We start from the raw sequence: 25,035 nt of genomic DNA on the forward strand, positions 1-25,035 counted from the left end.
TCCACCCCACCCCGCTCAGAGCTTAGTACTGACTGGATCAGCTCTCAGGAATTACGCCTGGTGGTGCTCAAGGGGTGCCAGGGAGCGAACCCAGGTGGGCTTTGTGCAAGGCAAACATCACTCGGGCCCCCATGAAAACTTCCTTGGGGATAGGGGATAAAAAAAACAAGAGATTTTCCACACACAAAAAAAATATCTTAGGGCTGGAGAGATAGCGTGGAGGTAGGGCATTTGCCTTGCATGTAGAAGGACGACAGTTCGAATCCCGGCATCCCATATGGTCCTTGGAGCCTGCCAGGAGTAATTTCTGAGTGTAGAGCCAGGAGTAAGCCCCTGAGTGCTGCCAAATGTAAACCCCCCCCCAAAAAAAGAGAGAGATTCTGATCAAGGGGTGAGAGACATAAAACACATTGGCTCTGCTCTGTGCTATGTGACCCCAAGCCAGCTCCTGAACCTCTCTGATCTTGGATTTGCTCATCACCCCTACATATCTGTGGAAGGACATCTATGCAGCTCATTCTGTGTGGGACAGGTTGTTTGCTTCCTCTTCCTGCCAGATAAGTGAGCGCAGGGCTGAGGGGGTCCCCAGAAGTGGATGTTGATCACCGCGGTACCCAAGGATGTCCAGGGCTCAGAGAAAGCAGCCTCCTGGCCTGGGAGCCTGGAGCCCGTCCTTACTGCCTCCCACCGCAGACCCTGCCCTCCCTCCTGCTCCGGTTCTATTTTGGTCTTTCCCTCCTCCTCCCCAGGCCTCAGGGGGCCCGGGGCTGGCATGAAGCCTTCTGCCTTCTTCCCCAGATCCGGAAGATTTCACTGCAGCGCCCACACCTCCAGGTCTGGGGCAATCCCTCCTAACACCTTCCCTTCCCCACCCCCCTGCCAAGGCCCTCTGCTTCCTGAAGATGCTGTCCTTTTCCCCACACCCTGAGTGTCCCCAACAGACCTCCATCTCCCAGGACCCAGGACCCTTCAGATTACTAAGTGGCTGGACTAGGACCCCTTCAAATTTCTCACTAGGCTGGCTTGAGGCAAACATGTCAGCGACTGCCACTGGGTCATTCTCCCGCTTCCAGACAATTGGCCATGGTGTCCCAGTGAGGCAGAAATGCTGAGTCCAGCTGCCTGCCAGCTCCAACCCATTCCACTCTGGAAAATGGGAGCAAAGAAATCTCCATTCCCCCAAGTGGTCTGACCCGGTTGAGGTTGCATCTCCCCATTCTTCCCCTGTGGAGGGGAAATGCACTCACTAGCCAGCAGTCGGCGCTATGCTGAGCCCCAACTCTTTTTGAACCACTTTTGTGTGTGTGTGTGTGGGTTTTTTTGTTTGTTTGTTTGTTTTTTGTTTGTTTTTTGAGTCTGTTTAGGGCCACACTTGGCGATGCTCAGGGGTTTACTCCTAACTCTGGCATCAGAAATCACTCCTGGTGGGTGCCCAGGGGACCATATGGGATGCAGAAAATCAAACCTGGATCAACCCATGTGCAAGCAAGCAAATGTCCTACCCACTGTACTATCTCTCTGGCCCCTCCTGAATTTCCCTTTTTGCCCCCTTCTGTAAAGGTAGTCTGGGGGCAAAGTTAAATTTCCTGGGCATCAAAGTCATCTGTCAAACGAGTTTACACTAGTTCTGATGTCCCAGGGTGGCGGTGTGTACTCAGTGAATCGAAGTGCTTGGTGCATAGTAAGCACTCACTGCTAGTAACTAGTTTCCAGATTATTTTTTTTTTATTTTTCCCCACCTCTGAGAGTTGCTCAGAGGACAGGAACCTGTCTGCAGCCTCCCAGGCCCGGCTTAGCATCCTTCTTTCTCCCCCCACCTCCCTCCAGAGTCCTGGAGCTCATCACCCAGTCTGTCCCCACCCCAGGCCCCAAGATACTACAAACACACACAGAGGTCAGCAGAGCGGCCTCGGACACAGAAAAAAGTTTAATTCTGCTGCGGCGGAAGGTCCCTGCTCCGGCGAGGGAGGGGATTTGGTTTTTGAATTTTTGTTGTTGTTGTTCATAGGGAGGGGGATTAATTTGGAAGGGAGAAGAGATAGAAGACAGTCTGGTCCTTCTGGTGGGACCTGCCCGGGGAGATGCGTGGCTGGGGAGAGGTAATCTTGAAAGATGGGACAGAATTGGGGGGCTAAGGTGAGGGGGGTGCATGGAGAGAGAACGAACAAGACTACAGAGAAAAAAAGACACCAGGAGGGAGAGACAGAGAGACAAAAAAAAAAAAAAAAAAGACAGAGACCAATGGAGGACTGAATAAGACAGACAGACAGACAGACACACACACACAGACAGACAACACAGACAGACAGGGAGGAGCAGAGAATCAGGGTACCCCCAAGCCAGACCCGATGGGACCAGAGAGGTTGAGTGGGGGTGGGGGTTTATTTTTGGGGAGAAAGTGGGGGCTTTGGAGGCCGCCGCGGGACAGAATCAGGATCTAGTCCAGCCAGATACAAGGAATGAATGGATGGGCCCCTCGGCCCCTTGGCCCGGGGGGATCCGGGCGGGAAGAAGAGGAGGTGGAAGAGGGGGCTCGTGTCTCAGTGCTGCAGTGTTGGGGGGCCCTGCCCCTCCCCGCGCTTCGCTGTGTAAGGCACCGGCTCCACGGAGGTCCGCGAGCGCGCGGGGGGAGGGACAGGAGTGGGAGGAGGCGTGGGCGGGGTTAACTCTGACCCCGCCCCGATGCGGGTGTAACCACCGCTCATTCGGGGCGTGGCCACCGTTTGGTCCCGCCCCGTTGAGGGCGTGGCCTCCTCTGGTCGGGGAGGGGCCGTCTTTACCCCATCCGTTATGGGCGTGGCCTCCTCGGGCCTGGGAGGAGCCAATGTTGGTTCCGCCCCGTTGTGGGCGTGGCCTCTGACCTGTCAAATACGGAGCTGTCAGAGGCGGCGGCGGAGAACGAAGGGGAAGGGGCGCGCGCGCGCACGGCTCCGCTCCGAGTCCCCCGGGCTCGGCGGCGTCCCCCCAAACGCTGTCCCCGCTTCACACGGTACTTTCCAGCATCCACTCGGTGCTGGTGAAGGCCAGGCGCGCCCGGGCCGAGCGCAGCCCCAGGTCTCCGTCGTCGTCGTGGTGGTCGTCGCCGGCCGCGCCCGCTCCGGCCCCGTCCAAGTGCGGCGTGGAGCGGTGGCGCTTTGTCCGGCGGGCGCGGCGCGGGTAGCTGTGGCTCTGGAACAGCGCCCCGTAGTCCCCGTCGAAGGAGTAGCGCTGCTGCGGCCGAGGCCGGCCGCCACCCCCGGGCACCAGGGCGAGAGTCGGGGGCGCCGAGGCGGGCGGGCCCAGAGCCCCGGAGCGGCTCCTGCGAGGCCCCGCCGGCGCGCCCCGAGACTCCTCGGCTGAGGCTTCTTCCGACGGCAGCAGGCACAGCGAGGTGGCCGAGCCGCCCAGGGAGCGTCCCAGGGGCGCCGCCGCCGCAGCCGCGTCGGGCTCGGGCTCGGGCCCGGCGGCCGCCGCCTTGGCCTCCAGGGCCGCCGGTGTCATCACCTCCCGCAGCGCCTCGTAGCGATCGGGCGCCGGCTGGGCCCCCCCGTTGGTCTGCGAGCACACGTGGCTCACCCTCGGGGGCGATCTGGAGGCGCCCTTGCCCCGCCGGCCGTCGCCGTCGCCGTAGACCTTATAGCGGATCATGAGCAGGACGATGAAGACCAGCACGGAGGCCACGATGACGCCGCCGATGGCGATGATCATGGTACCGCCCAGAAAGTGGGCCCGCAGCGGGCGGCAGGGCGCGGGGTCCCCGGCCGTGGTGAACTGCACGCAGCCCACCACGCGGGTGGCCGGCAGCGTGGTGGCGCCGTCGTCGTACACGGCCAGCACGCACAGGTCGTAGGCGCGGCCCGCCGCCAGGTCGTTCACCAGGAAGGTCTGGCTGGTCGAGGGGATCATCCTGCGGAACAGGAACGGGATGGGGGGGGTTATATTAGCTCCTAAGTGCCCCCTACTAGCTCGACCACTTGCCACCCATCCTCTCCTGACCCCTGACCTCCTGCACATCCCCCCCCCCAACCCACCATCTATCTCATCTGCTAACCTCATCCCACCAGCCCCTCCTATAAAGAGGCGCGTTATTCCAGTTTTTCCTATCTCTGAATTCGGGAATTATTCCTGGCAGTGCCCAAGAGACCATGTGGGATGCCCAGGATTTGAACCCTAGTCCAAGGAATGCAAGATAAGGGCCTAACTTGCTGTAGAAATGACTCCAGGATGGGCCCGGAGAGATAGCACAGCGGTGCTTGCCTTGCAAGCAGCCGATCCAGAATCTAAGGTGGTTGGTTCGAATCCCGGTGTCCCATATGGTCCCCCGTGCCTGCCAGGAGCTGTTTCTGAGCAGACAGCCAGGAGTAACCCCTGAGCACCGCCAGGTGTAACCCAAAAACCAAAAAAAAAAAAAAAAAGGAAAAAAAAGAAAAGAAAAAGAAATGACTCCAGGCCCCAGCATTACCAGTTTTTGTTTGTTTGGGGCCACACCCGGTGATGCTCAGGAGTTACTCCTGGCTATGACTTGGGGAACCATATGGGACACAGAGGATCGAACCTAGGTTCCTCCTGGATTGGCCTCATGTAAGGCAAATGCCCTTCGGCTGTGCTATCTATCGCTCTGGCCCCAATTGCCATAATTTTTGATGTCCTCAAGGAACTGATCTCTAGCTGGGCCCACTCTTGAAGAGTGTGGGGGGGCGGGGGGATAGTCATTCAATTACTAAGTATTTCCATCTTCCAAGGCTGCAGCTCCAACCTCACTGGCTGGCTGGGTGCTTGTGAACTCACATACTCCGGTGCCACTTTTTGGTCAATAAGCAGCTTATTTAGTTTTTTCTTGCTTTCTGGTTTTTGTTTTTGTTTTGGTTTGATTTGGTTTTTGGGTCACACCCGGCTGCATTTAGGGGTTACTCCTGGCTCTACGCTCAAAAATCACCCCTGGCAGGCACGGGGGACGCCGGGATTCGAACCACCGTCCTTCTGCATGAAAGGCAAACGCCTTGCCTCCATGCTATCTCTCCAGTCCCGCTTTCTGTTTCTGAGTCCTATCTGGGGGTGCTGGGGCTACTCCTAATGCTCAGGGGTCCATGCTGTGTCAGGATCCAGCCCAGATCTCCCACAGGCACTAGAGTCCTTTGCCCTCGGAGTTATTTCCTTAACCCTACTTCTTTCTTTTGCGGGGGGGGGGGGGGGGGGAGGCAGGGTGGTTTGGACCACACCCAGAGGCGCTCAGGGGTTACTCCTGGCTGTCTGCTCAGAAACAGTTCCTGGCAGGCAAGGGGGACCATGTGGGATGCCAGAGATCGAACACGGGTCCGTCCCCGCTCGGCCAGCCATGTACGAGGCAAACACCTTACCGCTGTGCTATCTCTCAAGCCCCTCTCTTTTTGGGGGGTTTTTGAGTCACACCCAGCAGAGTTCAGGGGTTACATTCCTGGCAGGCTCAGGGGACTGACTATATGGGATGCTGGGATTCAAACCACTGTCCGTCCTGGATCGGCTGCTTACAAGGCAAACACCCTACCACTGTGCTATTTCTCTGGGCCCACCCCCCCACTTACTCTTCTGTTATTTGTGTTTTGGGGTAGGCCTAACCCAGGAGTAGTCAGGAACTGCTTCTGGTTCCTCAGAGTCATCACTCCCACAGTGCTCAGGGGACCATGTATCAAACCCAGGCCTCCTACATGCAAAATATACACACAGCCCACTGAACTAGATCTGATCCGCCCCCCTCCAATTCCTCTTCTATAAATTTTCTTGTCCTTCCCAGAAAACATACCCCAGACTACAGCTCTCTCCTTCCTGGGACAGTTTCTAAGCCCCTCAACTATCTATCTCCCACCCCAGAAAGGGACTATGGCTAGTTACCCTTCCCTTTTGTTTTGTTTTTGTTCAACATCCGCAGTTACTTGGGGCTCTGTATTCAGGGATCACTCCTGGTGGGTGTAGGGGAACTTTTAGGGTGCTGGGGATCAAAGCTGGGTTGGATACATACAAGGTTGGCCAAATACACCGTACCCACTGTACCATTTAGGGTTTTTGTTGTTGTTGTTGTTTTATTTTGCAGCCATACCCAGCAGTGCGTAGGGTTTATTCCTGGCTTTGCCTTCAGGGACCATGAGTGGTTCGAGGTGTGGGGAGCCCGTGTGGTACCATTACCAGGTGGCTTCTAAGCCACACCACTGGTAACGGACCCTTTCCTGCCTTGACCACTCCTGCATCCAACCTCAGTGTCATTCGATTCATGTGCCAGCACCAGAAGTCATAATCCTGAATGAGCCCTGTAAGTTTCAGCCACAACTGGGCCAGAGATAGCATAGTGGTAGGGCATTTGCCTTGCACGCAGCTGATCCAGGACAGACCGTGGTTTGAATCCCGGCATGCCATATGGTCCCCATGCCTGCCAGGAGCTATTTCTGAGCACAGAGCCAGGAATAACCCCTGAGCTTGGTATGACCCCCCCAAAAGAAAAAATTTCAATCACAACTATATCAAATATCTCTAAGCAAGCTGACCCCTCATAGGGGGACATAAGGCAGGGACCAGACTGCATTGGCCCCAGTTCCTCTTATCAACTTACTAGCTCTATAGCCTTAAGTTTCTTTTTAATTTTGCTTTTGGCCACTCCCAGTGATGCTCAAGAATCACTCCTGGCAGCTCAGGACCATATGAGATGCCAAGGATTGAACTTGGGTCATCTGCAAGCAAGACAGGCGCCTTACCCACTGTGCTATCGATCAAGCCCCTAAGCAAGTTTCTTTTATTTTTTTTTAAGCAAGCTTCTTAAACTCTCTGAGTCTATTAGGGATAGGGAAGCCAGAATTCCTCTCTCAGGGTCAGAAAGACAGTACAGTGGGGAAGGTACCCACCCAGGTTCAATCTCTAGCACCCCATATAGTCCTCTGTACACCACCAAGAGTGTTTTTTGTAGGGAAGAGAAGGCCATACCTGGAGATATTTAACTGCTTCTCCTGGCTTTGCACACAGAAATTTCTCCTGGCAATGCTTGGGAGATCATTTGGGGTGCCAGGAATCAAGCCCAAGTGGGCTGCATGCAAGGCAAGCATCCTACCCACTAAGCTATCTCTCTGACCCTGATAATTCTTTAAGCACAGAGCCAGGAATAAGCCCTGAGCAATACCAGGTATGGCCCCAAACGTCCTCTCTCTCCCCTGCCCACCCTCCTACCCGCCAAAAATAAAAAAGAGTTCCTCAATCAGAGATGGGTTTATGAAGCATGAGTGAGTCAACACCCCCAAAGCCTGGCATTTAAACACTTCATGCCTGTTAGCCTGTGGCCCACGCAGTGCAGGCCTGCCTGTGGTCTGGGCTGCACTGGCTCCCTCCTCCCCAGCACTCAGAGCATTCCCTTGAGGCCTGTCTCTCTTCTGGGTGATCCAACCCTTCCTGCTCTTGGCCTTGGCCAACCCAGCCTGCTCAGGACAGCCATGTCCACTGGATTTGCTTGCCTGACTCTCAAAAGCTCTTTTGGTGACAAGCACAGAGTGGGTCATTGTGCCAGGAGCTTCCTCAACTGCCCCCATCATGCGGTTGGAGCCCCATCCCCACAGGGAGGCCACGCCCTCTCCCCCATTCTTCCTGCAGAATGGCCCCCCTTTCAATTTCTATCACCCACCTCTGTTCCCCCATCATCAGAAGGGTCCCTCACCGCTGGGAATCACCCTCCAACTCCAAATGCTATCAAGTAGGTCTCACCGCCCCAATGAGGGACCACTCACTTTTTTCCATTGACCCCCCTCAAACCAAGTCTGCCAATTCTCACACCAGGTCCAACTCCCCCTTGGGCCTAAAGCTCCTGCCTAAACATCCTTCCTCTTCCTGTCATCTTCCCTCTCTGAGAGCCTTGAAGATCTCTTGCTTCCACCCCATCAAATAACCAGTTGCTAAGGGGCTCCCCGCTTTTCAAGGACAGAGGCTGGCTCCTTAAGAATGCTGGAACCCAAGTGCCTCTAATTGGCTGGCCGGCCCAAGCCAGGGGCTGAGCAGGCTTCTGATTGGCTGGCACCTCCGCCCATGGCAGCCGGGAAGAGATTAACCCCTGCAGCACCGCGGGCCAGGTGCCTGCAATGGGAGACAGAGGTCTGGAATGGTGGTCCTAAGGGGGAAAGGGAGAAAGGAAGGGCTCTTGCCTGGCTGGGGAGAGAGCTGCCACCCAATAGGGTGGCACCACAGGCAGGATGCCACGTGGAGACCAGGGGTGAGGAAGAAGGAACCAGGGCAGCGGTATTGACAGCAGAGCCAAGAGTTATTTCCAGACCTGTCTTAGCCATCTCCTCCCGCCCTGCACGGCCCACAGGACCTGTGTGTGTAGTCGATGAGAAAAGGGCAGGATTAGGAGGGAGATGCTGGCAAGCTCTCTCTCTCTCTCTTGCTCTCTAGATCTCTCTCTCTGACCTTGGGCATAGGACTCCCACCCCACTGGGCCTCAGTTTCTCCATCTAGCAGGGGCAGGGGAGAAATGAGTGAGGTGGCTTCCTGGGATGAGCTTAGAAAGGTTGTGTGGGGCCAGTGTCTGCTAAGTCTGGGAGCGGTGGAAACCCAGGGCCTTCAGGGACTCTGGAACACAGGCAGCGCCCACTCAGTATTTGGTGGCCAGCATCAAAGAGAAGAAAAGGGAGGCCTAAGCAATAGCACAGTGGGGAGGGTGTTTGCTTTGCATGAGGCCAACCCGGGTTCAATTCCCGGCATCCCATATGGTCTCCAGAGCTCTCAAAGAGTAACCCTTGAACACCACTGGTGCAGCCAAAAAGAAAAAGGAGCATGAGAAAGACAAGGAGGATGCAGAGAGCTAGTACAGTGGTTTGGGTGCTTGTCTCACATGTAGCTACATGACTTGAGTTCAATCCTGGCATCTCCTATGGTCTTCCCAAGCACCACCTGAAGTGATCCCTGAATGCAGAGCCAGGAGCAAGCAATACTGGATGTGCCCCCCCAAAAAAGGGGGAGAAGCCTACCTTCAGCCTACAAGTATGCCTACTCTATGCCAACCCTGTGGACAGGAGAACAGTAGAATTGGCAAGAGACTCTGAGCACCGCTAAAATTTAATGGCTCTACCCTTTTGACACCACCAAATGAAATGGGGGGCAAGGATAAGCATCCAGCAGGTGCTGTATAATATTCACAAAGCAGGGGCAGGCGGGCAGAGCCAGGAAGGCGCCACATACACATCAACAACTGCCATTTCCCACATGCCCACTGTGTGCCAGGCCATTGGCCATGCACCCTTCTCCAAAGACGACAGAGACTAAACAACAGTGCCAGGCCAAGACAAGAATTCATCTTGCACAAAACCCCCTTCTTTTGGCAGGACCAGCAGCTTTCAGTGGCAATCTCTATTCACCTAATATTCCAGGGTCCCCTGTGCCAGCTCAGGTTGGGCACAAAATAGAGGCCTTAATGAGGCAGGAAAGGAGGGTCTGGACACTCAGAGATGAGAGCACCAGAGTCATGGAAAAGCAGGGAGACAGGACAGCTTACATCTATCTACCCCTTCCGTGGCTGTCTACACCGGGGCCCTGGAGGCTAACCTGGGGAAGGGTGGAAGTCACTGATATTTATAGCATTTTCTCATACTTTTAGGGCTGTGTTTCTATAATATACCCCGCTGGGCTGATAGTGACTGGCAGATCAGTTATAAATAAAACAGCAACTATAAATATAGGCTTGCGTGCTCACAGGCACTCCTGGGCTTGTGTACATGAGTGGTAGGCTCTAAAAAAACGTTACACTCGGGGCCAGAGTGATAGCACAGTGGTAAGGCTTTTGCCATGCAATGCAAGCAGCCAATCCAGGGCAGACCCCAGTTCGAATCCAGACATCCCATATGGTCCCCCAAGCCTGCCAAGAGTGACTTCTGAGTGCAGAGCCAGGAGTAACCCGAGTGCCACCTATGTGACCCAAAATAAAAAACAAAAACGTTACACTCAGACCTAGTGTCCCATATGGTCCCCTGAGCCAGGAGCAATTTCTCAGTGCAGAGCCAGGAGTAACCCGATTGTTACTGGGTGTGGCCCAAAGGGGCCAGAGCAATAGCATAACGATAGGGCATTTGCCTTGCAAGCAGCTGCCCAGGATGGACTTTGGTTGGATCCCTGGTGTCCCATATGGTCCCCCGAGCCAGGAGCGATTTCTAAGTTCATAGGCAGGAGTAACCCCTGAGGGTCACCGGTGTCGCCCCAAAACCAAAAAAAAAAAAAAAACAACAGTTACACTGACAAGGTGTACCTGAACCCCCAGTTTCTTCCAACCCTGCTCGATGCATTCCCTGGAGAAACTCCACCTTGCTCTGATCTAGCTGGCTCATAGCAGCCACACTGGAATAAAAGGTGGAAACAAGGCGAATGAGGGGTCACCTAACCCCCCTAGCTGAGCAGACGGGAGGGAAGTCCCGAAGGGCTGGGAAGGGGTGCAGGGCCTGCGACACCCACCTGTAGACCAACGAGTCATCGGCGGAGCTGTTGTACTGGACCTGATACATGCGGATACCGGGCACCGGCCTCTGCACCGGCCAGCGGATAAGCACCGAGTTCGAGGTCAGCTCTGCCGCTACGAGGCGACGTTCAGTGGCCGACTCGTTGGCCCCGGGCCGGCCGGGTGTGGCGATGTCCGAGGAACCCGGCTCGGTGAGGGGCGGAGGGGCAGCGGGTGGCGGTGCCATTAGGGGCAGCGGGACCACGCACACCTCCACGGGTGCCGTGGCCTCACCGGCCGCGTTGGACGCAATGCAAGTGAACGTGCCACTGTCCCGCAAAGTGGTGATAGTGACATCCAGCGTTCCATCACCCCGGACCCGGGTCCGGCTGGAATTGCCCAGCAAGCGTCCATCGGGGGCCACCCAGTGCACCACGGGCTCAGGGTCCCCCACGGCACGGCATCGCAGGCTCACGGCCTGGCCTTCCACCACCAGGGCTCGGCCACCGGCTTGCCGGGTGATGAGGGGAGGCTCGCACAGGAACTCCTCCTCGGGAATGGACCAGAAGTAACGGTCGGTGAGATGCTCCGGGGTGGCACACGTCTCCAGGTCATCCTCACGGGTCAGCCGCCTCAGCCAGAGCAGCTCACAGTTGCAGTGCAGTGGGTTGCCCCCGAAGCTGACCGTGAGCGGGGTGGGGGGCTTGGGCCCAGCGCCTTGAGAGCGCAGGAAGAGCCCATCGGGGGGCAGCTTGTGCAAACGGTTGGAGGTCATGTCGAGGCGCACCAGCTTGTGCAGCTGCACGAAGGTGCCCTCGGCGATGTGGTCGATCAGGTTGTGGTCCAGCGTGAGGGTGTTGAGGTTGACCATCTGGCCCACCGCCTCCCACGGCAGGGCCTCCAGGTTGTTGTAGGACAGGTCCAGGTCCTCCACGGTGGCCAGGAAGGCGTCAAAAGCAGCCGGCTCCACGCGGCGGATCTGGTTGTTGCCCAGGATGAGGTGGCGCAGGTTGCCCAGGCCACGGAGCTGGTCACCCCGCACCTCGGCCAGCCGGTTGCTGTCCAGGTGCAAGGCGCGCAGGGCCCGCAGGTCAGAGAAGGCGCCCGCCGCCACCTGGCCGATGGTGTTGCGGGACAGGGTGAGGTGCACGAGGCTGGTCATGTTGGCAAAGTCCCTCCGGCGCACGGCAGCGATGAAGTTGTCGGTGAGCCGCAGTTCCACCACGCGCCGGTCGATGGCAGGTGGCACGAAGAGCAGGCCCGTCTTGGCGCACAGCATGGTCAGCGTGGGTGCCACGTTCTGGCAGATGCAGCGGCCCGGGCACGGCTGGCCCCGAGAGGCCCCGGCCCAGAGAAGCAGCAGGAAGGGCAGCGCGGCGGGCGGCGGCGGGAGGAGCGCCCAGGCCGAGGAGCCGGGAGCCATGGCGCAGCGCAGGGGTGGGAGCAGCAGAGGCAGGTGAGATCTGCGTAGGGGAGCAGAGAGACATGATTGGGGGTGGAACCCTCAGTTCTATCCCCAGCACCGCCAACAAACAAAACCAAAAAATAAAAATGTAGGGGTCACAGAGGTGGCGCAAGCGGTAGGGCATTTGCCTTGCACGCGGCTGACCTAGGACTGACCACAATTCAATCCGCTCCCCACCAAGTCCCATATGGTCCCCCAAGCCAGGAGCGATTTTTTTTCTTTTCTTTTCTTTTCTTTTTTTTTTTTTTGGGGGGGTCACACCCCAGCTGCGTTCAGGGGTCACTCCTGGCTCTATGCTCAGAAATCGCTCCTGGCAGGCTTGGGGGATCATATGGGATGCCCGGATTGAACCACCAATCTTCTGCATGCAAGGCAAACACCCAACCTCCATGCTATCTCTCCGGCCCCACCAGGAGCAATTTCTAAGCACAGAGCCAGGAGAAAATCCTGAGCGTCATTGGGTGTGGCCCCCAAAAAAAAACAATAATAATAATAATAATAATATAAAATGTAGTTCAACAGGTAAGGTGTTTGCCAGGATGCACTCAGGTAATCTGGGTTTGATCCCCAGCACCACAGACAGAACCACCAGATGTGGTCCCTGAACACAGAGGCAGGAGTAAACCCTGGCCACTATCAGGTATGGGGGGAATAAAAAGAACTTTGGTATTATTAAAATAAAAATTTAAAAAAGAGGGCCCGGAGAGATAGCACAGCGGCGTTTGCCTTACAAGCAGCCAATCTAGGACCAAAGGTGGTTGATTCGAATCCCGGTGTCCCATATGGTCCCCCGTGCCTGCCAGGAGCTATTTCTGAGCAGACAGCCAGGAGTAACCCCTGAGCAATGCCGGGTGTGGCCCCCAAAAAAAAAAATTAAAAAAAGAACTTTGGGAACCAGAGAATAGTGAATAAGAAGGAAGGAAGGAAGGAAGGAAGGAAGGAAGGAAGGAAGGAAGGAAGGAAGGAAGGAAGGAAGGAAGGAAGGAAGGAAGGAAGGAAGGAAGGAAGGGAGGAAGGGAGGGAGGGAGGGAGGGAGGGAGGGAGGGAGGGAGGGAGGGAGGGAGGAGACAGGATAGGCCCACAGCAGCCCTGGGGTACCCCATTTGAACATCCAGATTCCCCCATTCCTGACAACCGGCCAACAGTCCATTGACCAGATTGTTCACCACAGGCCAGAGATAGTACAACATGTAAGGCACTTCCTCTACATGCATCTGACCCAGGTCGATCACATATGCATCACATATGGTCCCCAAGCCCTGCCAGGAGTGATCCTTGAGTGCAGAGTCAAGAGGAAGCCTTGAGACAGCCAGGTGTGACCCAAAAACAAAACAAGCAAAAAAAGCAAAAAGCAAAAAACAAAAAACAAACAAACAATAAAAAGATCATTCATCAGCTGAAGTGCCTTGGTGAACAGAGAAAGTTTTTCATGCTGCTTAGTAAAGGGCCACTGTCCCCAACCAATGTCTTACCTCAAGGACAATCCCCCTCAAACACCTCCCCATTCCCCATGCTGGGGCACACCTGGCCTGGACCTAACAGTCCCCATCCATCATTTGCAACCTCACCAACCTCACTGCTACCTCAGTGTAAGGCCTGAATTTCAAAGTCCTGCTCTCTGGGTTGGAGAGAGCTCAAGCTCTGATACTTACTAGTTGTGTGGCCTCGGGCAAGTGTCTGAACCTCTCTGAATCTCGGTCTCTTCATCTGTAAAAAGGGGAGACATAAACAGGCCTTCCTGACCTCTCTGAGGAATTCATTGGTGGCTATAGTGAGTTCAGTGCAAATATGTGTCACAATGACCATCATCATCCTCCACTTTTTCTTTGGTGTCCCAGATGTGCCAGGCATAGGGACAAACACTATACTCTAAAGCAGAGGCTTGGAAATGGAGCAGATTTGGGTTCAAGGCCTGGCCTCCCCACATGACAGCTCTGTACATGTACAGTCCCCAGACTGGCCCCATTACTTCAGGATCCCTCAGGTGGGTGAGGACACATGCTTCTGGCTGTCACATAACTGCAGTGGACTTGTTCCTGAGGACCCCTGAACATACTGAGCACAAATGCTCAGCACCAAACCTTGTCCCCATTCCCCCAACTTGGGAAGTGACCAAGGGTGTCCAGAGTGGGGAGAAGCAGAGGAGAACATGCCCAGCTCAGCCCCGGGGATCCACCCAGCCTGGTTCATCCAGGACCCAACCAGGCTCCCAGGCAAGGACAGACTTGGGGTCATATCAATAGCACACACAAGGTCCTGAGATGTACACAAATATTCACACACACACATTCTCTCACACAGACACACTGATGCATTCACACAGAGATAGTAACACAGAGACACATCCAAACACACTGATGTTTACACATTCACAAAGACACACAGATAAAAATAAATAAATAGGGGCTGGAGAGATAGCATGGAGGTAAAGCATTTGCCTTGCATGCAGAAGGTCGGTGGTTCGAATCCCGGCATCCCAGATGGTCCCCTGAGCCTGCCAGGAGCGATTTCTGAGCATAGAACCAGGAGTAACTCCTGAGCACTGCCGGGTGTGACCCAAAAACCAAAAAATAAATAAATAAATAAATAAATAAATAAATAAATAAATAAATAAATAAATAAATAAAAACAAAGACACAAAGATACACACCAAACATTCACACAGAAACACACACACACATTCACACAGGTATACACACAGAGAGATGCATTCACACACAGACACACACATACATTTATACAAACACATTCACACAGACACAGACACACCATATATTCATACACACACACACACACACACACACACACACACACACACACACACATTCATACACCCAATGCCTCTGCTCCAGGCAGAACCTTCCGGCAGGATTCCCCCTGCGGCGGCAGCGGCCCACGGAGTGTCAGTTCCCATCACAACACAGGGTGGGTGGGGGGAGAGGAAAGGATGGGAAGGGGGCGTCCCCGAGACTGTGTGCACCCCCACCAAACCCCCCAAAACACACTCAAACCTGCTTCCCCACTTCCCAGAACCTGCCCTAGGGCTGTGTCCTGATGGGGGCCTGACCTTGTAGCCCCTGGAGGGGGACCCAGAGTCAGAGAGAGGGGTAAAGGGGCTGAGGAGATTGTGGGGAGGAAAAGGGGAGACACAGTGAAGAACACAGAGGAAAAGAGGACAAGAAAGGGGAGCTGGAGCCCTAGTAGAGCAGGGAAAGCACTTGCCTTGCACATGCCTGCCCAGGTTTGATCCCTAGCATCCCCTCTAGTCCCCAGAGCACCTCCAGGAGTGATCTCTGAGCTCAGAGCCAGGAGTTACCCCAGAGCGCTGCTGGGTGTGGGCCAAAAACAAAAAAAAAAAAAAAAAGAAAAAGGAACCAGACAGAAAGTAGCTGGAAGGAAAGTCAAAGAAAAGAGAGTGCAGTGACCCAGGACAGACCTGGGTTCAATTCCCAGCATCCCATATGGTCCCCCATGCCTGCTAGGAGCAATTTCCGAGTGCAGAGCCAGGAGTAACCCCTGAGTGTCACCAGTTGTGGCCCAAAAATAAAAAACAAAACAAAAAAAGAGAGGAGAGAGAGAGAGAGAGAGAGAGAGAGAGAGAGAGAGAGAGAGAGAGAGAGAGAGAGAGCCATGCTTTCACCTTTCATGGAGAGGGAGTGGCTGGACGGAGGAGAAGAGGGGGTGTGAGGTGGTCCACCTTTTCTGAAGCATGCCTCCCAACACACTAGCCCTCCTCCTCTTAATCTGGGCACTGTACCTAGTCTAGTGCGAAAAGCTCCCAAGTTAGGAGGCCCCATTATGGGCTCTTTGGGACTCAGAACCCTACATAGGAAAAGGGAAGCCAGACCTCTGCCTCCCTCTGCTAAGAGAGGCCTCAGATAGAGGGCAGGGGCCTGAGCTATATAGCACAATAGGGAAGGTGTTTGCCTTGCACACATCTGACCCAGGTTATGTCCCCGGCATCTCCATAGTCTGCCAGGAGTGATTTCTGAGTACAGAGCCAGGAGTAACCCCTGAGCACCATTGTTTGTGGCCCCAAAACAAACAAACAAGCAAAAAAGAACCACAGGACTGGGGTCGGCGAGGTGGCGCTAGAGGTAAGGTATCTGCCTTGTAAGCACTAGCCAAGGAAAGATGGAGACCTCGGTTTGATCCCCTGCGTCCCATATGGTTCCTCCCAAGCCAGAGGCAATTTCTGAGTGCTTAGCCAGGAGTAACACCTGAGCATCAAATGGGTGTGGCCCGGAAAAAAAAAAAAAAAGAGCCATAGGACTGAGGGACAGTATGGAGTGGCTGGCCAACAGGAGTCGAGTCTCACTGCTGAGGCCTCACCCCAACTCCCTCAGTGACATCTCTCTCAGTATCACTGTGCTCATCTGCGAAATGGGGACAGGTAGCACCCACCTCTGAGGGTAGTTGTGAAGATGAAAGGAATAAAGGCACCTTCACACCGTTAGAATATTCTAGAGTGAACACTATGGACATCCCAGCTGCTACTATTAGGAATCTCTCCCAGGCAGACTGGGCCTTCAGGAATCTTCCCACCTCCACCTGGACACACAGAAGTGGGGGAGCGATGGGGTGATAACACAGCAGGGTAGGCAGTTTGCTTTGCCCTACCCGGGTGCAATCTGCGCCACCCCATATGATTCCCTGAGGACTGCCAGGAGTGATCCAGGAGTCAGCCCTGAGCACTGCTGGGTGTGGCCCCAGAAAACAAACAGATAAAAAATCATGGAAGCCGTGTTCAGGCCTCTCTGCAAGTGGGGGCCCTTATGCTCCTGATGCTCTCTTGCCCCTTAATTGAGGCCCCAAGGCCTGACCACCTTACAGATTGACCCTGGTTTGCTACCAGCCTGTGTCCCAGTCCTGGCCTGCAGTGACAGCCCCCCCACCCCGTAGGCCCTAACACCCCCCTCCCAGCCTGGGGGAGAACTCACCTCTCTTCAGGAAGTCAGGGCCTGGGCCAGCACCTGCCAGGAAACAAAACAACCTGGTCAGTCAGCATAGCCCATCGGCTACTTTACTTCCTGAGACTCCTATGTGACCCGTGACCCCACTCCCCCACTACTGGGGCTCTGCGTGGTTTCTGGGAGACCCAGGACTGTTCACCTGCCAGAGTCCAGGACTAGAGCCCGGGGATCCTCCAGGACCTTAGGCTTAGGCCCCTCCTCCAAGACTCCAAGCAATAGTACAGCGGGGAGGGCACTTGCCATGTACCCTTGCACACAATCAGCCGAGTGCAATCCCTGGCATCCCATATGGTCCCCCTGAGCCCCACTAGGAATGAGAAAAAGAGCAGTCAAGACTAAGCCCTGCTGGGTGTGGTCCCCCCAAAGCAAAACAACAACAAAATGAGTCCACAACATGGTCCCTGGATTTCTCAACACCCCAATGTGGGGGGAAGGCCTGTGCCCCTGCAGATCTAGAATTCTAGTCTCCCTATATTCTCCTTTCAGGGGATGTAGCACCCCAGTTTCAAAGACCTGAATAGTATCAGGGGCTGAGAAAGGGAGTGAAATTCCCGGTTCCACCATCACACAACGGCTACCCACACCTCGGACCCACAACCCAGCCTCCACCCCAATGTCCCTGCACCCCACAACCATAACCCATGTGTCCCTGGTATTCTGTGGGCTCCCCTGGCCCAGGATATGGAATCTCTTGTGACTGTGTCCTGAGACTGAACCCCAGCATAACAAGGGCCTGCCCACTGACCCCCAACCTCACAGGACCCCGATGTGGGCTGAGCCTGGTGCCAGGAAGTCAGGCCCAGCCACTGCACGCTCAGGACAAGTTCCTGAGCACAGAAACACAGACCCACACCCTGACGCTACACACAGCCACATTTACACACACAAGAGACACACAACCAGGATGACACCCAGAGACCCCAGAGCCGCCTGCACACCCCAAGGCACTCACACCCACAGGCCCTCACACAATCCCCCAACACACTAGCAGAACTTCACAGACCCTTGAGGCCGGGCTCAGAGCTGGCCCACATATCCACGGGCGGGGACACACACAGCAAGCAACCAAGCCAAGCCACAAACACACACAGACATTCCCCAACCTCTGATCTACCTTTACAGCCCCCCAGCTCACACGACAGGCCCGGGAGGGATTTACACACCTACAAATGCACACACTGCAGCGCGGGCAGACCCACACTCTCAGTCGGGGACACGCACCCACCCTCGCCCCACCTACTTCCCAGACCAAAGAAATCCTAACAGCCCTGCCTGCCGGCACCCGGCTTGCCACCCTCCACCCCCAATAGCCACCAACCAAGGCAACAAACCAGGACCAGAGGTCAGAGTTCAGCAGATCCAATCCTAAAATCTGGTGGGGGCTGAGCCCTTGAACCCCTTCCCCCAGGAGATCACCCCCACCAGCTGCCCATAGGTCCCCCAGGCTCAGGCCATCTGGATGCCAAACCGCTCCGGCCCTGTCTGCTGCTGCGGGGAGCTCTACCGGCTTGGGGTGGGGATTTGGGGGGCAGCCTGGGTGGGAGAGGGCCATGGCCAGCGTGCCTCCCTTCGGGCCCATCTGTCCATCCATGCATCCATCCATCCATGCATGCATGCATCCATCCATCCATCCATCCCTCGGCCTCTCATCATCCTTCCATCTGTCCAGCCACCACCGGCAGCCCATCCCCCCCCACGCAGCCACCGGCTAGGGGAAGAAGACATGGCCGTCTCCCCCACCACCAAGGACCGCTGAGTACCCCCCCAGTGGCCAGGGACCCGGAGGACGGCCAGGTGCCCCCCCCAAAAAAAAGCCCACCCAATGGGGGGAGGCCTGGAGACCCATGCGAGCTTGCTGAACCCCAGCCTGTCTGCAGCACCTTCCTCCCCAGGCAGGCAGGCAGGCAGGCAGGCAGGCATGCAGGCCGGCCGGGAACCTGTCATGAACACACACACACACACACACACACACACACACACACACACATGCACGCACGCCAATGGACAGCAGGGCACACCCGGCTCCGAGGACCCTGGGGGGGGGAAAGAAGCATCCAGACACCCCCCCAAAAAAACCCTCCCAGGCACACGATCGCGATGGGGGGGACCCCCACACCTGGGCGCACATCCCACGCGCGCACACACCTGCACACAGCCCTTCTGCCGGGGCGCACGGCAGCCCAGATCGGGGTGCACACTCGGCCCGAAGGAAGGGAGGGAGGGAGGTCCCCCGGGGGGGACCCGGCGTGCGTGGCCAGGAGGCCCCCCCAAGGCACGACACACACACAGACACACACACACAGGGCCGCACGGTGCGGGCCCACGCCGGGCCCCGCTGCAGCACCACGGACACACACACACACACACATACACACACACACACCCGACATCCCAAAGCCCGGGCCGCTGCGGGCCGTGCTCACCCAGCCCTGGGGGGCCCCCGGCCCGGCCCCGCCACCGCCGCCGCCGCCGCCGCCAAGCTCCGCGCCATGGTGGGGGGAGGCCGGGGAGGGGGCGCGGTGCTGCGGGGCCGCCTCCCGCGCCCGCCCGCCCGCCCGAGCCAACGCCGAGCTCCGCCCTCCGCGCCGCCCGCCGCCCCGCCGCAACGGGGGAGGGGGCCCCGACCCTGCCAGGCCGGCCAGGGGCGCCCCGCACACGCCCCAGACCCCCGGCCCGCAGAGCCCCCCCCCCTGGCCACTGCAGACCGCCGCCCCGCCCCCGACCCCTCCCCAGCCCCACCTCCTCTCCCGAACCCCCCAATTCCATGCCCCACCTGGTCTGGTCTGGTCTCCCCACTGGACACACACCCCACCCCACCCCACTCCAGCCTCCTGGCATCTCATCCCCGGTTCCCCTGAGACCCCCCACCCCCAGATCATGACCTGAGCTCCTCTAGGGGATCCAGACCACGTTTGAGAGCCACTTAGGACCGATCACACAGACCCCCCCCCCCAAATCCAGGAGATCCTAGATTGATTGATTGATTGACCGTATCCCAGCTTCTGAGGGACCCAGAAAGCAAGCCCCTGCCCCAAGTTCAGGCCGACCTAGACCACGCCCTGACTGTATACCTTAGTGTGCCCTGACTGTATACCCCAATCCTTAGGGGACCCCCAGATCATGCCTGACTCACTTGGGGGACCCAGATCATGTTCCATAGTTACTCAGGATCAGAGGCATGACCCCCCTTCTCTTGGGGACCCCCAGGTAGGTCCTCTTAACCTCAAGGATCTCAGACCATTTCCAGACCCCCTCAAGAGAGATTCTAGATTAGATGGTGTCTCCTGTCTAGGATCTATATAATATAAATATCCCCCGTGGGAAATGAGAGACTAGATTTTCCCCCTCTATTCTCCAGATCACTCTCTCTCCAAGGCACCCCTTGTTTTGCCCTGTGACTCCCCACCTCCTGCTATATCCCTCCATCCCAGACTCTTCTCTCTCTCTCTCTCTCTCTCTCTCTCTCTCTCTCTCTCTCTCTCTCTCTCTCTCTCTCTCTCTCTCTCTCTCTCATTATTCTCTCATTGCAAGAATTCCTCTCCTTTCTGCTTTAGGCCTTTGCCCCACCTGAGCCAATAGCTGACCTCTGGCTGCTCCCCCAAATCCTACTGAGTGAGTGTCTCAGACCAGGCCACTCCAAATTGACAAGGCCTCCTCTCAAAATGGGGCTGAGGAGGTGGTGTCAGAGCAATAGTATAGCAGGTAAGGTAGAGCTTTTGCCTTGCACTCTGCTGACCCAGGTTTGATCTCCAACATCCCATGGCTCAGAGGCTCCCTAAGCACCATCAGGAATGATCCCTAAGCACAGAGCCAGGAATAAGTCCTGAGGTCATACCTAGCTGGGCTGAACAAAACCCCACCCTTATAAAAGAGCCTAGTGGGGCCCGGAGTGGTAGCACAGCAGTAGGGCGTTGCCTTGTACTTGGTTGACCTAGGACAGGCACAGGTTTGATCCCTGGCATTCTGTATGGTTCCCTAAGCAATTTCTGAGTGCAGAGAGCCAGGAGTAACTCCTGAGCGCTGTTGGGTGTATCCCCCCACCCAAAAAAAAAAAATGCCTTGTATGGAGTCAGAGTGATAGCACAACATATAGGGTGTTTTGCCTTGCACACAATCAACCTGGGTTCAATCTATTTCATATGATCCCTTGAACCTGCCAGGTATAAGTTCTGAGCAGAGTCAGAAGTAACACCTGAGTGCTACTGTGTGTGTGGCCCAAACAAACAAATAAAAATTGTGCCTTGTCCCAGGTACTTACCCCAAACCATCCCATTTTGGATCCTCTGGCCACAGGGTCCCCCCTTTCACTTCCTGCCCTGTCCCCCAGATCAAGAGCACCTCTGCAGAGCCTCCTTCCAGTGAAGCCTGAACCCTACTTCCACCCTCTGATGCCTCAGAGGTAGTTCACAGCATTCCCTCCACCCCCACTCCCCCACCCAGGTGCCTAGAACTTCCTCCTAGGGGAGGAGTCTGAGCAGCAAAGATGAGGTTGGTGGGGACAAACTATTCTGGGGGAGCATCTCTGGGGCTCATGCCTACTGGGCCTGAACTCTGCCCTGGGCTATCTCCTGCCTGTCCTCGATGCCAGAAAAGCATCTGCGGGTTGGCTGCCAGGCTCTGGGTGGCAGGCAGTGCCGGTCCTAATCCTATCCTGGAGGTAGAGATGAGGAGTTGGCCTGAGGCCACCCCAAGATGATGGGAAAGGTGAAGGCAAGCCTGGGAAGGTCAGGACTGGGAAAGAGGGAAGACACAGAATGGAAGGCAAGAAGTGATCATTGATAGTGCTTATGAACCTGGGGTTAAAATCAGGCTTAGCCACCTTCAAGGCAAGAGCCCTACCCATTGTACATCCTCTGGGTCCCACCATTCAAGTCTTAATTCTGGTGTAATCTTTTCCCCAGGCCACCCTATCACCCCCTCCATTGTTACCCCACCAATTGTCTTGCTCTCTAGATCACTTAGAAATACTGAGACGGGGCAAAAGAAATAGTACAGTGGGTAGAGCATTAGCAGGTAGTCGACCCAGGTTTTATCTCCGGCATCCCATATGGTCCCCCAAAGCACACCAGGAGTGATTCCTGAGTGCAGAGGCAGAAGTAACTTCTGAGCACTGCAGGGTGTGGCTCAAAAACCAAAAATAAAAAAGGGGTGAGCAGGAGTGAGCAGGAGTGATAGCACAGCGGTAGAGCATTTGCCTTGCACACGGGTGACCCAGGACAGACCTGGGTTCGATCCCCAGTGTCCCATATGGTCCCCCAAGCTAGGACTGATTTCAGACCCCAAAGCCAAGAGTAACCCTTAAGCATCACTGGGTGTGGCCCAAAAATCAAACCAAAAAAAAAAAAAGAAGAAGAAATATGGGGGATGGATGGATGGGTGGATGGATGGATGGATGGATGGATGGATGGATGGATGGATGGATGGATGGATGGATGGATGGATGAATGTGTTTATGGCCAAGTATGCACTGTACAATGTTAACAGTCGAATCTAGGGGCCGGAAAGATAGCATGGAGGTAGGGTGTTTGCCTTGCAAGCAGAAGGATGGTGGTTCGAATCTCGCATCCCATATGGTTCCTGGAGCCTACAGGAGCGATTTCTGAGCGTAGAGTAAGGAGTAACCCCTGAGCACTGCTGGGTATGACCCCAAAACAAACAAATAAATAAATAAATAGGCAACAACAAATCCACTATTTCTGTGGCCTCATTTTCTTGCAATCGGTACTTCCCAACTGAAAAATGACCATTTCTCTTGCTCCTTGGTCTACTGAAGGCCATTTACTTATTTATCCACTTGCTGCTTATTGTTGAGTCATAACCAAGGGGAGTGGCTGGCACCTACTGCCTATGCTCAGAACAGCAGCTGATACTCCGTAGACCACCAAGAAGTTGTGGTCCCTCCTGTCCTTGGGAGTAAGGGCTGGGGGTGCTGGGAGAAGGCCTGGGAGCTGAGGCCCTGTAGATTCTCAGCGGAGGTCATTTCATAGGAATGAACATCATTACCCAGAAAGTCTAGAGTTGCAGCATGAAGTCTGGGAAGGGGTGTTGCCAGAAATAAGAGAGTAGCAGGTGGGAACCTGAGTGACAACACAGCGGAGAGAGTGCTTACCATGCACACGGGACACCCAGGTTCAATTCCCAGCATCCTATATGGTCCCCTGAGCCTGCCAGGAGTGATCCCTGAGCATCACTGGGTGTGCCCAAAATTAAATGAAAAAAAAAAAAGTTGAAAGTAGACTTTGCCATTATTTCCTGGGGCCCTGATGCAAAGCTAAAAATCACAGATTTGGGCTGGAGATATAGCACAGTGGTAGGGCATTTGCCTTGCACACAGCCAACCCAGGACAGACAGTGTTCGAATCCCGACATCCCATACAGTGCCCCGGGTCAGCCAGGAGCAATTTCTGAGGGCAGAACCAGGAGTAACCCCTGAGCACTGCCGGATGTGACCCAAACCCCCCCAAAAATAAATAAAAAGTACAGATCTTACATTTGCACTAGCTTCTATCTTCACTACCCACTCTGTATTTAAGGCCACCCCAAACTGAGGGAGAGAGAAGAGGGGAGAATGAAAGGAGAAAGAGAGCAGAGAGGAGAAAAGACAGGTAAGGTTATTTTTCTTGCAAGCGGCTGACCTGAATTTCATCCCCAGTATCCCACATAGTCCCCTGAGCACCACCAGGAGTAATTCCTGAGTGCAGAGCCAGGAGTCAGGCCTGACCACAGAATATGAGCCCCAAACAAAACAAAGACAATATCTGAAATACCTCCCTCAAACTTAGGCCCCACCCTCATTCCCAAAAACCCCTCTTCTACTTTGGACACCAGAAGAGGGTTGTGTTTTGTTTTGATATTTTTGCTTTGAGGGTCATACCTGGTGATGGTCGGATGTTACTCTGAGTTGTTTATTTTTCTACTCTGATTTCATAGTCACATGTAAGCTATCTAGGCTTGGAATTTGCTGGAGAGGTGAAGCTTCAAGAGGATGAAGGACAGCACAGCAGGGAGGTGTTGGCCTGGCGAGCAGCTGATCTGACTTTGATCCACATATTGTCCCCCTGTGGAGCAGGAGTGACCCTGAGCACTGCTGAGTGTTCCCTCTTCCCCAAAAAATATAAGTAGGGAGCCCTGATGGGTTGTGACCGGGAAGTTATAGGTTGCAGGGCAGGGGGGAAGCCATCTGCAGTTGGAATTGCCTCCCAAATTTACTGTCCCAAATTTATAGCCACACCCCCTTGTGCACAAATGTCATTGGCTAGCATAATAAGCTCTGCAGCAATCTTATTGGACATTGGGCTGCTCCTCAAAGTCTTCTCTGATCTGCTCCTGTTTTTCAAAGTCTGCTAGAGGTCAGGCTCTTCTTCCCTTGTAAGATACTGTCACCTGCTGGATCCCAGGTGTTGGTTTACACAGCACCTTCAAGTGTGATCCCTACACAGTCAGCACAAAGTTGTGAGCATCTCCCTGTGTGTTCCCAGCACACACCCCTCACCCAATTAAACTCCCTTCTCTTGTCTGGATCAGCCTTGTACCTGGCTCTAGTTTTTTGTTTGGGGATCACACCCTGTGGTGTTCAGGAGTTACTCCTATCTCTGACTTCAAGAATTTATTACTTGGGGCCAGAGAGATAGCATGGAGGTAGGGCGTTTGCTTTGCATGCAGGAGGACGGTGGTTCAAATCCCGGCATCCCGTATGGTCCCCCAAGCCTGCCAGGAGCGATTTCTTTTTTTTTTTTTTTTTTTTTTTTGGTTTTTGGGCCACACCCTGTGACGCTCAGGGGTTACTCCTGGCTATGCGCTCAGAAGTCGCTCCTGGCTTGGGGGACCATATGGGACGCCGGGGGATCGAACCGCGGTCTGTCTCCTAGGCTAGCGCAGGTAAGGCAGGCACCTTACCTCCAGCGCCACCGCCCGGCCCTACCAGGAGCGATTTCTAAGCATAGAGCCAGGAGTAACGCCTGAGCGATGCCGGGTGTGACACAACCCCCCCCCCAAAAGAATTTACTCTTCGTCATGCTCAAAGGACCATATAGGATGCAGGGGGATTGGACCCGGGTCAGCCTTGTACAAGGCAAGCACCTTACCTACTCTATTATCATTCCCACCCCTGTAGTTCTTTGTCTGCAGTCATGAGCCTGGAAGCAAATGGAAGTGAGTGAAACAGGTAGGGAGTCTGTCCTGTACCT

The 25,035-nt window shown here is 55.2% G+C and overlaps 1 protein-coding gene across 2 annotated transcripts; it reads right to left on the reverse strand.

Moving 5' to 3' along the window:
• Positions 1–1,909: 1,909 nt before the first annotated feature.
• On the reverse strand, positions 1,910–19,323 carry LRFN1 (leucine rich repeat and fibronectin type III domain containing 1). 2 transcript variants are annotated; one of them, XM_049787153.1, is made up of 5 exons: positions 19,273–19,323; positions 16,817–16,849; positions 13,529–13,583; positions 10,429–11,874; positions 1,910–3,886 (listed from the first exon to the last, which is right to left on the reverse strand). In XM_049787153.1, the coding sequence occupies exons 4-5, from the start codon at positions 11,832–11,834 to the stop codon at positions 2,983–2,985; spliced, it is 2,310 nt and encodes a 769-aa protein (XP_049643110.1). In that variant the 5' UTR covers positions 11,835–11,874; positions 13,529–13,583; positions 16,817–16,849; positions 19,273–19,323; the 3' UTR covers positions 1,910–2,982. The 2 variants fall into 2 exon arrangements, with proteins under 2 accessions (XP_049643110.1, XP_049643111.1); XM_049787154.1 differs by lacking the exon at positions 19,273–19,323 and adding an exon at positions 16,989–17,412.
• Positions 19,324–25,035: the final 5,712 nt, after the last annotated feature.

This window comes from Suncus etruscus, chromosome 14 (assembly GCF_024139225.1).
Source record: "Suncus etruscus isolate mSunEtr1 chromosome 14, mSunEtr1.pri.cur, whole genome shotgun sequence".
NCBI lineage: Eukaryota > Metazoa > Chordata > Mammalia > Eulipotyphla > Soricidae > Suncus > Suncus etruscus.

What these genes read in the sequence shown, in the direction of transcription:
- LRFN1 (XM_049787153.1), bottom strand. Translation starts at nt 11,834, where the DNA reads ATGGCTCCCGGCTCCTCGGCCTGGGCGCTCCTCCCGCCGCCGCCCGCC. An exon ending in GATGACTCGTTGGTCTACAG is followed by an intron (nt 3,887 to 10,428) that starts GTGGGTGTCGCA and finishes CCTGTTCCGCAG; the next exon opens with GATGATCCCCTCGACCAGCC.